Below are 14,691 nucleotides of genomic sequence, written 5' to 3' on the forward strand. Positions count from 1 at the left end.
AAAACACCCGAGACAAATCTATTATTACACCAGACTGTCGATGTAAATGTCTGTGCTGATAGAATAATGTTTGAAATAAAACTAACCTTGCATCGCATGAACTGTCGCAAGTTGAGCTTTCTATCAGGAAGTACATCGTGCTGCTGCTGCACAGACATAAATCCTTCAAATGCAAGGTTGGTTTTACTTCTAAAATTATTCTACTGACACAGATGTTCACATTGACAGTCTGGTGTTATAATTGTTTTGCCTCGGGTGTTTTGTGGAGTGGGTAAGACTGTTTTTAGTAGCAGGCTAACTATGGCCATTGACATGCACTAGCCTAGCACCAGTGACCTCTGCAAATACAAGGACTGGATGGAATGTTTAAAAAAGTGTCTCCACACTTCTTCAACACTCTGGCTAAAAAGGAAATGAGGTCCTATCCAAAATTCCGGACTGTCACTGTTTGCGTTTAGCGTTTGACTTAAAATAATATTTAAACCCTAAAACAATGTATATGTGTATGTTTTTGAACTAATGGCCATCTTGTGGTAATAGGAATGAACTATGTTAATTAAAATAGAGTAAAAAGAGGCAGAGCTAATGTAAAACAAGACTAGCAGATGGATGCCTGGCAGGTCCACAATGATATCTCTCTATTTTATATACACAGATTGTTCTCAGTCTGATCCCCCACACCACATCTCAAACCAGAACCAAACATGATCGACTAATCAGAAACGAAGGAGCGCATTGGTCATCATTATCATCTACAAACGATCAAATTTTTCTCACCTCACATTTACAGTTTAGTGCTTGGCTCATTGATTCTGCAAAACTCAGACTCACATCTTTGTAAAGTATTGGAGAAGTGTCACTGCGTTACTGATGTAATGCAGTTAAACGGACTCAATTCCTCCTCTGTGTCTTTCAGATCAAATATCCGACCGGAGAAAGCCAACCACAACCAGCACCACTTTAAAATGCACACTTTTGAAGGGATCGTGTCCTGCAGCTTCTGTCACCTGCTGCTCAGGTAATTCAACAGGTTCAAGAGAGACTTGAAGAAAAATAATGGTACTTCAAATGTATAATGAACAAAATAAACTGAAAATCACCTCATTTTGAAATATCAAAATTTCTTCCATTTGGCCAATTCCAATCAATGACGCACCAATTCAGCTTTTTTAGTTCCGATAACGACTCTGATACCATTGCTTCAAATATCTGACCCGATATCAACCAATACCTGTACCAGGGTAGCCGCGGGGTCTTAAAAGTCTTAAAAAGGTCTTAAATTTCATGTTCCTAAATTAAGGCCTTAAAAACTCTGAAGTTATGTTGTCCAAGTCTTATTTTTTTCACAAAAGTCTTAAATTTCATTAGCCTATTTTTTTGTATACTCAACTGGTCTGCAGTGCAATGTTAAACAGAGGGAGGGGAAAAAACAACAACGTGAAATCAACGTAAATGAACGTGAATGAACGTCTAATTTGGAGTATGCGCAAACAATACTTTGGTTTCTAGCGTCGGCGGCAATGAGTAAACGATCAGTACAGTGGAGGAAGATGTTGGATGGATCATGGGGAAATGTAGGTTTAATCCACAGTGGCTCTTAGATTCTAGATATAGTAGTTGGTTGGTCATTATTAGAATTGGATCTGGTGTTTTTTGCCCGCATAATGGCTACGATGTTGGTCTTAATTTTCATTTAAGTAGTCTTTAAAAGGTCTTAAAAAGTCTTAAATTTGGGGTAGTCAAACCTGAGGATACCCTCTGTACAGATACCGAAAACAGTATTTGTTTTCTTTTAACAAAAATAACATCCTAAAACAAAGCAAAATTTATTTATCAAGTAACTGCTGAACACCTTTGTATAAATACAGTTTCCAATATTATGAGACTTTCTGGGTCAAATACAGCCAGTAAATCATCTTATAATGTCAGATTCTAAATCCAACCAGTATACTGACTGAATTGATATTTGAAATTCGTTACCCGGTCCAATAAATTTTCCTGGATTGACATTGATATCTGATACCAATATCAAATTGGTGCATCCCTATTCCAAACCTATAACATACGTATACATATTTATTTTATTTATTATTTGATTATATTTTTAGCTTTATATAACTAGAAGAATCCCATTGAGACTAAAACCTTTGTTTTTTTCAAAAGGAGCCCTGACCAAGAGGGCACAAAGAGCAGAAATTACAACACAGCAAGTAGTTATAGCAAATACACAAAGAATAATGAAATAAACCTTTTGATGGCCCAATCCTGCACCATATTGACAAAGTATATGGGCTCCACAGTCCGAACAGTGTAGACAATACAAGCAAATAAATAAGACAATATATGTATCTTTAGAAGTAGAAATTAGTGTGACATTTCTATTCAGCCTGCAGGATACTTTGTTTTTAATTAGAATAAATCTGTCCTGGAGCTGTGTTTTCACTATGCGTCAGGCTGAAGGACGTCTCCTCTGTCTCTTTTCTAATCTGCACAATGGGACAGGAGGACGAGAAATCCAAAATGTCAAGACATTTATTATACAGCTCCAATCCTGTGTGCACTGTGTGTTTCAGGGGCATCTTTAACCAGGGCTATCTGTGTCTCAAGTGTGGAGTGGGGGTGCACAAGGAGTGTCTGGGACAACTGGGGCTGTGCAGGAGAACAGGTAATGCTGCTGGCTTTGAAAACATTTACACTAGTAATTAGTTCTGTGTTACTTATGGCTATTGGTGGCCTTTCTTTTAGTGCTTCATTATAACTTCCTCAAGTTAGACTACCATAACATCCCCCAAGCTTGTCCATCTAGAGCAGGGGTCGGCAACCCAAAATGCTCAAAGAGCCATATTGGCCCAAAAAAACAAAAACCATACCTGCCCGGAGCCGCAAAAAACGAAAAGCCTTATATAAGCCTAATATGAAGGCAACACAGACTATTAAAATGACTAAGTCGGCTACAAATACAAAATGAGCATTCATGATACACAAACCCCTCTGTGACCCTCTCATACTCGGTGCGCCGTCTGTAGCCACTGAAATCAGGTGGTTAGTGTTTATTCCTTTGTCATTTAGGCCCCGTTTACACGTACACGGGTATTTTTAAAAACGGAGACATTTCCCTTCGTTTGTTCACATCGTTTACACGAAAACGGCGAATTCACCTCTGAAAACGAATCTTTCTAAAACTCCGGCTAGAGTGGAGATTTTGGAAAACTCCGGTTTCACGTTGAGATACTGAGATAAACGGAGTTTTAGGAGCTGACGCGCTGAAAGTGCGACCAACGTTTACCTGTTGCTTTGACGATGATGATGGAAGCATTCAGAGCAGGAGTCGCATTTCTTCTGATTGTGCATAGGAGCACTCATAAAACAGCAGCATGTAGAACTTTGTACACAACTCACCGCACCACACCGCTCAGAGCAGAAGCTCTGTGCTCGGGCAGCAGCGGCAAACACGGGAGCAGTCAGCGCGCAGCTCCTCGAGACAGGTCTGGGGGTCCAGTGTTGGTCAGATTGTCCGAAGGCTTCGTCCTCCATGTCCTGGTTCCAGACGGGGACGAGCAAGACCAGCTCGCAAAGGACTGGGTCCGAGTGCTTCAGTGCAGTCATCTGTGTGCTGGTTCAGTGCGGGAAAAGCGAGAATGCGCTGTGGACCACAGGTCCAAGTGGGCTGCTCCGGTCCTCTGCGCTCGACCGTGGCTGGTTCCGAGTTGGTGCAAAGCATCCGGACAGAGGCATGAATCTCGGTTGGTTCGTTATATGTTGTTCTGAGCGGTCCGTCTGCGCACGTGTTTTTTTTGTTTTTTTTTGGGGGGGGAAAGCGCTTCTCAGGTGGAGGCACTGGACACCACCCCCGCTTCAGCTCATCTATTTGTTCTGCTGAAACACTTTTCATCTGTTTCATTTGCACGCACAGCTGATGGATCAGATCCATGACCAGAGATGAACGAGGGTTTTACCCCTAAAGAAACCAGATTAAAACAACAACAACAACAAAATAATTCCTTTTCCATTTTCACTCATTTTTGAAAAAGCTTCAGGGAGCCACTAGGGGAGTGCTAAAGAGCCGCATGCGGCTCCAGAGCCGCGGGTTGCCGACCCCTGATCTAGAGCAGCAATTCTTTGTTTACTAGTAGTACATTGTCAATTCTTACTATTATATATATATTTTTTGTAATTAGTGTTCATTTAAAACTCAATTTTGATACTAAGGAATAGACTTGGTTTTAAGGTTCATCTCTGCGAATCAAATTTTTTCAGATTCTTGCTCAAATCTAGTTTCGATACTAGTGCTATTACTGATTAGTATCAGATTTTTCTATACATTTGACAACCCTAATTGCAATGATACTGATGTCCAAAATCCTCCAAAACAGATATAACTTTACTACAACTCAATTCCCCCTTTTAAAATCTGAAATCATTCTGTGTAGTTACAAAAAGTAAATTACAATGTCTCAAAAAAAAATTGGCTGAGATTACAGTCAAACATTCAGCTTCCCACCCACAGCAAATACAAAGGACCTGTTACTTCAAAAGTGTCTCATAGTTGGTGTTTAAAGTGTGTTTTTGCTTGCGCTCTGTTGCTTGTATCTCTCTGGACCTCAGACAGGTGGCAGGTCCAGTCGGTGACAGGTTCTTAGCAGACCCACCCACCTTTCCCCCTCTCCCTCCTCCTCTCTCGCTCTACTTATCTTCTTCTCTTTCTTTCTTTCCTTTTTCTATTCCACTCAATCCCTTTATGTATATTTCCTCTCTCATGTGCTTCTTTTCTCCTCTCTCTCTCTCTTTCCTTTCCTTTCTCTTCTTCTTTCTCCCCACTCCCTTGCTCTCCACTCTCTCAACTTTCTGTCCTCCCTCTCTCTCTGCTCCTTATGCATTGGGCAGGTGTGTGTTATAGGGGCCACACAGGTTGACAGCTGGGGTTGTATGTCAGTGAACCACAGTCTCATAGTGTATTCCTCTCACTTTTGTCCCTGTCTGTCTCTCCCATGACACTGCAGACTGCGCCAAGACTCGGGCCAAGGTAAGAAAGAGCGCCTGCAAACTCACGTCAAGGTTACAACTATCAGTGGAGAGTTCAATGCAATGCTAATTACACAAAATCACACATCACAAGTCAGATTATTTTGATATTAATTAAAGCTGCCAATGTTAACGCATTAACATAGAGGAATCATTGGTCTGTTTTGACCAAACTGCCACGTACATTAGGCTGGGAGAGAAACACTTTGCTCATTACACAAGGGTAAATGTACACATAACCTCATGTGGACAAGCTCAGCAGTGAATGTTATGAGCTCGGAGAAACAGTGAAAGGTGGTACAGAGAAACATGTTACAGAGAAACACATTTACGGAGAAACACTTTGCGGGTCTGCTTTGTGTGGCAGAACAAACCAAAGTCGCTGTGGGGATCTTGAGTTGTACACTGTGCACACTGTGAGAAAAACATAAATATAAGATAAATATAAGAAAAAAAAATGTTTCAAATTAGAAAGTTTAAATTGCGATACTAAACTTAACTCATAATAAGATGAATCTTGATTAATCATATTTCAAAAGTCTGATTAATCCGATTACTTAATCATTTGACAGTACTATTATTAAGCTGGCAAATGTGTGGAATGTATGCATAGACTTGGGTTTAAATGTGTGATGTATTATGTAATTTTTTTTCTGGTGGGAGGCCCACCACTCCACCTTGTCTCCATGGGTATTATTGTTTTATATGGCAGATTTGCAGACCATTGCAGATCTGACCCGTAATCGTCTGCTGCTACGAAGACATGATGCAGTCCACCTTCTAGTCCCAAGGTTCTACTCCCAGCAAACCCATTTTTATTTTCAATAAAGGCTCACTAATTCATGAGCTGAGAAGCCTTCACATGAACAGTATGATTTATTACAGCATAGCAATGGCTCAATGCTGATATTATGATATAAACCATAAATGAGCAAATCATTATTTGAACATGTACTGTTGCTAAAACAATCATTTCACCTTGAAAACAAAACAAACCTTAAATAAATCCTTTGTTTAGCCTGATCTAACAGTGAATGTGTGTAGGTCCTCTGCCCACTCACAACAGACGGCGATCACAGCTCCACCTGCTGCTGTAGCTCTTTATGTTCTTAAATACAAACCATAGTTCACTCGCTTCAATATGAAAGTGAAGCCAAGGGAAAAAATAAACAATTATCTCCATGGTTACAGCATAATCAAAGAAAATATTAGATTACTTTATTTGCTTAATGGATGGTGACAGTTTAAGGCCCTCTAGTGCAACAACAACTGATCAAGAGCAATATAATAAAGGCCTGTATATGTGTATATTAGGGATGGAACAAGATCTTATGCCACAAGATACCATGAGATAAATTTACCACCAGACAAAATAAAATAAATAATACATTGTGTGGCCAAAATGGTGAACTGAACTGTACAATCTGTTTATTAAAAATGAAGGCAAAATTTCGTCTTGTCTCGTTCTGGTTGGCAGAATCTTGTTGATGAGTGTTTTTGTTATTTTTACATTTTAATTCTAACAAAAAAAAAAAAAAATAGCCTATTGTTTTCTGTGATTCATAATATTCATTTTAGAGCAACGTCCTGGTTTCATTGTAATTTCACTGAGATCTATTAATTTACTTTATTAGTATTATAATAGAAAACAATTTTTAGAAAGAATTCAAGATTGTTCGGTGACCTTATCCACTCCTCGGGTTATCGTGAACTGGTCAAGGGGTCTAAATGTCCCTTTATTTCTCAATCTCCTCCTCTCCTCTCTCAAATATCTGTCTCTCTAATTTTCTTTGAGTGCTATAACATGTCTTTTTTTTATGTCTGCAGGAAATTGCCAGTCCTCTGGATCCAGGTCAGTGCATCTTGACCACCTGAAAACCTTAACAGATCTGCTCTTATTTCTCCTCGCTTTTGTTCAAAGTAGTTCTCATTCCACGTCATGCAGGGTTGTTTTGTATTTATCTGATTACTGGTGTTCCTATTGCTAAAAACACATTAAGATCACGATCCTCTTACGATCACTTCTTCACAGATCTGACTTGTAACTTGGCTCGTTGGCATCTCAGTCGGCCCTGGCTAGTTCTTTTTCTCATAAAAGTGTGGATTTACTCTTCCCACGGTATTCGTTCTCATGAGGAGATAGCCAAGTCACACCAAATAAACCAATATTTGAATATCCGACAGCAGACAGTTGCAGATGGATCACAGACAGCATGTTAAGACCTTTATGACGAAGTAAATACTTCACTGGAGGAAACGTCTGTGTTTATAAAAGTAGGCATTTGTGTAAAATTCTTAAAAATAGTGCTACAATCTGAACAATCCTGCACACAGAAACAGTTGACTCTTTAGAAATTAAGATAAAGTTATGCGCAATGTACACGCAACAACGCAACTACAACACAAGTGCGGTGTAGTTTGGGACTCTCTTGAGTCCCACAAGAATAAGAAAGTCTTTAAAATCTATGTGCCCTGCAACACTGACCTCGGCGGAGTGCAGATGCGGGTTTGGGTATTTTGAAAAAAAAAAAAAAAAAAAAAAAAAACATGGTGAGGGAAAATCTGTCTACGGGTTGAGGTTTTCTTGGGCTGGTTTTACAACTTGTACTGTACAGCTGCAAAATATTATCATATCACTTTTCTAGTTGAGGAATTTCCCACTAATTTGGGAGATTTTACCATGTCAGATGCTTCCTCTCATCATAAACACTGCAGGGAGAAGTCTGACAAAATGGTAATAAAACAAAGATGCTTAAATAAGAGAGTAGCAAAACATAGACAAGGGGGACAAAGGTATAGCCTAATAAATCTATTTTTTAATATATTATAATAATTATAATATAATATATGTTTTATGTATAATGGCACAGTGGAAGAAAAGAGAGTATAGAAGAAGCAGGACAGATTCAATAAGCTACAAGAGATTATCAGGCCCATGTAAATGTTTTAGCACAAGCTATGGCAAAAAGATAATTTATTGGCATTAAATTGTGTTTGTGTGTGTGTGTGTGTGTGTTTTTTAATTTTTTAAAATTTGGCTGTTTTTCATATTTGTGGCAATTTTTGAGAGCACATTGGGCTGTATTTTTTTCTTGGTCCTGGCATTACTGGGGTGAGTTGAGGTGCGGGTCTGCGAAAACAATCCACAAGAAGTCTATTTTCCGGGACACCGCAGCGGTGTGGAGCAGTTTTCAGGTCATTATGTGTGTGTTATAGCATGAACCCATGTGAAGCTGCATTACTTTGATCAAATACACACTGCAGTTGTCGTACTTGGTGTAACAGGCTACCTGCAAGTAAATAGTGCTCACTAGACCCGCCTTGCAGTAAGCATAAATCTGGTGTTAACATTAGTTTCAAGACACAAATACCTACTTTTCTAAACAGAGACGTTTCCTCCGGTGAAATAAGGTCTTAACATGCTGACTCGACTAAATCCTCATAGGTAATTAATGGTGCGGGAAGAGAGAATCAGAAGTAGCCAAAGGGCCTATAGATATAAATATGTTTAATGCCAGAGGGGAACCCTGAGGGCCTTCACGATATTCAGTGGAGGCCCAAGAAAAAATATTAAAAGAATTTTTGTACTACTAATGTATTTTTTCAATATTTTTTATTCAGTGAGTAATAAACACTACACAAGTAATAATTTCTAGATCATTGTTATAAACTTGGACTAATATTTCGTGGGAAACAAAGGGTTAATATAATGAAATGGAAATGGACCAATTACAATTTTTCTTCCAATGGCATCTGGGTAAATCAGTAACTCCCCCTGCAGGCATTGAACTACAGAAACACCTGCAGGGCCTTCGGTGGCTGTAATGAAGACCCGTGCAATTCAAGTCAATGTGGGGATGATTTTGAGTTTGACAGTCGTCTTAGCCAATCATATTTCTTTGAGTTATGGGCAGGATTATAGCATGACATCTTCTGGGCCTTCGCAAATACCCTGTGATTGCATATATAAGGGTCAAAGCATCAAAAAACGTGCTGGACGTCACTATTTGGACGCCTCGGGGGTGTCTAAAAGAAGGAGACGAAAGACCTGAGAACCGGAGCTCAGAGCCCGGCCGGCCATGGATCCATCCATCTGTAGCTGCTGAACACTAGCTTAGGATTGTTAAACATCCATTTGAAGTAAGTGAATGTGTGATTCACTTCATTTATTATTATTATTATTTTTTATAAATGATGTCATGATAACCAGCAGTTGGTCCTAGTGAAGGCCCAGGGTTCAGGTCCACGGTTTGCCACTGTTTAATGCCATACTGTGTCACATTCTGGGCATAGCGTTATAATCTCCATGGAGACAAGGAGGTGACAGGCAGTCGACGAGAAAAGTTTCATAGTGCACCTTAAATAAAAGACACACATTCACTTTAGTAGAGTAAACAGTGCAGCAGAAATAGCCCGTATATGAGTATGCATAGTTGTCGAGAAAAACTACTTTGGACCATTTTTGTTATAAATCAATTCACATAAGCGTCTTTACGAGGCGGACAGGCGTGCTTATTGTTCGTATTAAAAAGTGAGATATTCCAATCATGGGAGGCCAGTGGCAGCTAATACTCTCCAGAGGGGTAAGAGCTATGGGCCACTGTATCCGAAGGCGATGGGCGAGCGAGGGATGCGCGAGGCGGGGGAGAGTAAGTGGCCGTGTCTCCAGTGTTGACAGGAGCGTTTCGTCTTAGCTTTAGCGCGCTGCTCGTGGCTGTGTTAGTCTGATATTGTACAGAAATCAAAGAGATGAATTTGCGGAACAGGGAAATTGCTCTAGCTTTTTAGGAAGGGAGGAAAGAGCACGATCCAAAACGCAGTGAGCCTTGGATGTGTGTATCGGGCGGGATGGGGGCTGTCAGGCTGAGGAGATTATAACAGGAGTAGTGACAAGACATGATAAGAGTAAATACAATGGATAAAGAGAATTTGGTTTTGATGACAAGGCACTGAGCAGCTGTAAAAGCGGTCATTTTGAAGAGGATTTATTAAAAAGCTGGGTAACTGCACATAACATATTTAGATCACCTTGTTACCCTTTATTGTTTGGAAAATGAGTATTGAAATGTTTAATAAGTTTCACTTTTTTGATGCTCTGAGTCATTCCCCCTCAGAGCACTATCACATCAACTCACTATAATCACTGTAACTGCTAGCCTCAATTGATTGGAGCTGAACGCTTTGGGTGACGTCAAACTCACTTAGTCAATTTCTTTATACAGTCTATGCTCCAGACATATGATATTAAAGAGCACATATTCTTTTTCTCTTGACTTTCAAGACTAAATCAGCAACTAAACCTGGACTAGACCATTAAGACACGACTAGAACGTGATCAAACCAAGTACCGTATTTTCTGGGCTATTAGGCGCTCTGGATTATAAGACGCACTGTCATTAAATGGTCTATTTTCAAACTTTTTTCACAAATAAACCATACCGGACTTTAAACAAAACACAACAGTTGGATGGGTCAGTGGGACTTTGTTCGGCGCGTTCACGGTGACTCTGGGCTTTGTTCAGTTGTGGCGTGTAGGGAGGGTGCTGTCTGGGACCGCTGGATTGTTGGCGTGTTCGCAGTGACTCAGTTGTTCAGTTGTGGCTCAGAAAGGCACATGGCACTTGCTTTTTCTGTTCGTTCCTCTGTTCCATTCCTTGTTGGTGTGGAGTGATGAGTCTGGCCGCAGGTGTGTTTTGCTGCGCGGTCACTATTTGCTCCGTGTGTGTTTGCGTGCGCTGTGGGGGGTGCGGATTTGTAGTTTGCTGAAGTCGTGCTGGGACACCCGAGTGGATTCGTGTATAGGGTGCTCTGGCTTGCGGGGTGCGCAGTCATTTTTAGATGGGGTTAGAGGCTTAAGAGCGTGTCTAATAGCCTGGAAAATACGGTATAAATCAGAACTGAAGTGGGCTCAAACTAGGACACCTTTAGTGACTTGTACGTTTGCCCCCGTGTCAGGTTTGCCCCGGATGGTGGTGATCAGAGACTACACCGGAGTGCCCTTTCCCCAGTCCGGCCCTCCTCTGAGCGTCCACATCGGAGACGTGATTGAAGTCATGTTTGCAGATCTGCACAGCTCCTGGTGGCAGGTGCGTGTCCCTCTGTAACTCAACAGCTGTGCCTCTCTGAAAAACAGCATGTTACGCCTCAATGCTCCACAGGGGCACGCCATTTTTGTGAGGTGGAAATTAAGAGATTCATGGTATAGAAAAAATAGTGTATTGTCACACAAACTGAATTTATTTTTTTAGTTAGTTCAACCAAAATGCAAGAAGTAAGCTTGTATCAGTTTAAAACAGCAAATTGCTATATGGAATCCATCTAGACTGTACAAAATGATTTTAAATTAGTCAAATCAGATAGTCAAAAATCTATTATTTTCACACAGGGCTGTGCAATTAATAACATTTTTGTTTTAGATACAACTCGGAAATTGTTATCAGCTTGGTGCTTTTTAATTAAAAGGTCTGCAGCCAGTCCTCTACCTCTGAACGCATGTGGTTTGTAGCAGAGTGAAGGTAATGTGAGGTAAATTCAAGGCCTGGGTATCATTCAGAATTTGCCGATATGATACATATCTCGATACAGTGAGCTTACAATTCAATACGATTCAATAAAAAATAATGGTTAAATCATGGCTGTGATACTAATAGTCTTTGTTAAACCACTTCTTGTGCAAAGTGAATATGAAACACACACGTTTTAATCATCAGAACAGTGAAAATATCAAATGTGTCACATAAACAAGTTTTCTTTCTCTGAACAAGCAACAAAACTGTAGCGCTGTAACAAAATAATTTAGTAAACTATACCAAAACATACTCTTGGTGATATATATCGATATAGTAGCCCACAATATCGATACTGTATCATCACATTAAATGATACGATATATTGATATTTCAATATTTTTGCACTCTCCTAATTGAATTCATTCTCTGCATTTGACACAATCTTCAACCAGTACAGTATAGCGCTTGGGGACCTATCTCCAGATTTTGAGTTAGGTCAGAAATCGGAATACACTAGACAGTTCGCAAAAACCCCAGATGTGCAAGTTCGGGCACCAGCCAGTCAGCGAAGAGTCATATATTCTGTGTTGTCAACGATTCCTGAGATTGATGATTTAAAGCTGGAACAAAGAGAATGTTTGGTGAATTTTATCAAGGGGAAAGATGTTATTGCCCTTCTTCCTACGGGATTTGGGAAAAGTTTAATATACCATTTAGCCCTGTTAGTGACACATTACATACGTCATGACCAAATAGCAGCGATTGGTTAAATTTGAAAAAGTACCCGGCTACTGTCAAGCAAACGAATCCTAATGCTGCGAGGTCAGATAGTTTCTACGAAGTGAAACCGGCTGTTTAATCTAGGCTAGGAAACCAGAGCGTCCAAAGAAACCCACCCAGACACAGGGAGAACTTGCAAACCACGCAGAAAGACCTTGACAAGCTGGGACTTTAGACTTCAATTCAGACTTTAGTTTTTGGTGTTAAATGGAGTGAATTAAAGTCTGTCTTGTTATGTTCATGAAAGGAATACTGAAAGTCAAAATGTGATCAATCAATACATTATGATTATTTCTTTGTCATTTTGCCCAGGCCCAATTACAGCTGAGTACAATTGCGAATCCAGTATTTTAATTTTAATCCCATCTTTTCTCCTCCATGTTGTTTCTCATCCATCCCTCTCTCTCCCTCTGCCTCTCTCACAGCATAGACAGGCCATAACCCTCTCTGGGACATTTATGATGAGGTCAATTTCAATTAGACACACAAGTGAATGTGTGCAGACCCCCCTGTCCTCTCCTTCACTCCTCCATCGAATCACACATCAGATGATCTAACCAATTAACCACTGCCGCTGATTAATTACACGCCACGCTGAGACAATAAAACAGCACAGGCCCAGGTCGCCAGCGGTGCGTTTAATGACAGTGCGTAACCTCGTGTACCGACGCATTTAGCAGCTATCTCACTCCATCGTCCAGAGGTTTAGAGTACTTGACCTTATCTATTTTTGAAGGGAGCAGATGTATCAGATGTCCCGAGATGTAACTCAGTGCAGCGTTAGAGGTTTGTGCGCTTCCTGGTAATGATCCAATTAAACAGAAGAGTTGGAGGTGTGACTGGGTTAGCTGTTTTTTTAGTTCACTGGTGGTGACATAGTATGACTAGGTGGGAAGTAAGGTGCAGCCTAAGGTATAGTTTAAAAAAAAAAAAAAAAAGCAAAAAAAAAAAATATTATTATTATGTTGTCAGACTTTTATTACAGCAAAGGACCAACCACCACTCAGGTTTCCCATTCATTTTAACAATAAACTTAATAATAATACAAGTTTGAAATGGAAGCTTGATAGTAGCCAGGGGTGTGCAAAAATATTGAAATGTCGACATATCATATTGTTTACTGTGATCATACAGTATTGATATCTTGGGCTGCTGTATCGATATATTGCCAAGAATATTTTTTGATATATTTTACAGCACTCCAGTTTTGTTGTTTGTTCAGAGGAAAGAAACTAATTTATGCGACACATGTGACATTTTCACTGTCTATTTTGATGATTAAAATGTTTCTGTTTCATATTAACTTTGCACAAGAAGTGGTTTAACAAAGACTTTTAGTATCACAACCGTGATTTAGCCATTATTTTTTATTGAACCATATCAAATCAGTTTGAAATATATCTGAATCAAAAGTGCACTGTATTGAGATATGTATCGTATCGTGGCCTATGTATCAAGGTATGTATCATATCAGCAACTTCCTAATGATACCCAGCCCTACTAGTGACCACAAGACGTAAAGTTTTTGTGAAAATCTGTTTATGAAACTTTATAAACTAAACCAAACTAAAACAGTTACCGGAGTTTTAAGTTATAAATCAGTTTTTGGACAGCATCAATTGTGCCATTACGCGTAGTCACCCAATAGCTCTTCTTAGACTTAGACTTATAAACTTTATTGATCCAAGGGAAATTATTTGGAAACAGTAGCTCACACATCACAGTATAATATAATATAACAAGGAGTGAAAATATAAATGGTAATAACAAAAGATAGATAGCAAAAAAAAAGATAGCTAGAGACAGTTGTCAAAAAAGACATAATTCTATAAATGTACATGTACAAGTCAAAATAAAATAGAAAGATAAGTAATAAAATATAGTCACTATAGGTAAATTTGCAGCTTTCTAATCAAAAACACATAGATTAAAGTTTAGCTTGCCTTCAGCTGCTTCTGCTATTCCTAGTAGTTGGTAACATCACGCAGAACTGCTCTGAACATTGTTTCTGATACAAACACCTAGCTGCAGGGGGGGAGTCTGAAGTGTGGATACTTGTTAGACCAATCGTACTGTTCCTTATGCCCTCCCCACCCCCGCAAAAGTTTGGTCCCTCTTTAGACCCCTAATATTTGAATTTAATATTTGAAATTAATGGAAAAGTTACTTTGATAGTGTTGGTGCAGTTTGAAGTGAGCGTGACTATTGAGCTCCTTATGCAACCATGTTAAACCTGATAAATCTATACAATAAAGCTGTATTATTTTTATGTATTTTAGCCTGAATCTTTAGATCGTCCATTTGTTTACATACATTAAGCTCTCTCCACAGGACTCCTCTATCTCTGAGCTCCCAGCGGCGCCAGAGGATGGAATTACAG

At 39.6% G+C, this 14,691-nt stretch overlaps 1 protein-coding gene across 2 annotated transcripts in view; it reads left to right on the top strand.

The window, feature by feature from the left end:
- The window catches only part of LOC110164124 (guanine nucleotide exchange factor VAV3-like), an 88,199-nt gene that overhangs the window by 44,202 nt on the left and 29,306 nt on the right, over nucleotides 1-14,691 (top strand). For both annotated transcript variants that reach the window (XM_055152088.1, XM_055152089.1), the window contains exons 16-20: nucleotides 917-1,018; nucleotides 2,574-2,665; nucleotides 5,001-5,023; nucleotides 6,850-6,874; nucleotides 10,978-11,108. In XM_055152088.1, coding sequence (XP_055008063.1) covers nucleotides 917-1,018; nucleotides 2,574-2,665; nucleotides 5,001-5,023; nucleotides 6,850-6,874; nucleotides 10,978-11,108 — 373 coding nt within the window. The remainder of the gene's footprint in view (nucleotides 1-916; nucleotides 1,019-2,573; nucleotides 2,666-5,000; nucleotides 5,024-6,849; nucleotides 6,875-10,977; nucleotides 11,109-14,691) is intronic.

The sequence above is a fragment of the Boleophthalmus pectinirostris genome, unplaced genomic scaffold, assembly GCF_026225935.1.
Source record: "Boleophthalmus pectinirostris isolate CB_2022bp ecotype Guang Dong unplaced genomic scaffold, ASM2622593v1 HiC_scaffold_16, whole genome shotgun sequence".
Classification (NCBI taxonomy): Eukaryota; Metazoa; Chordata; class Actinopteri; order Gobiiformes; family Gobiidae; genus Boleophthalmus; species Boleophthalmus pectinirostris.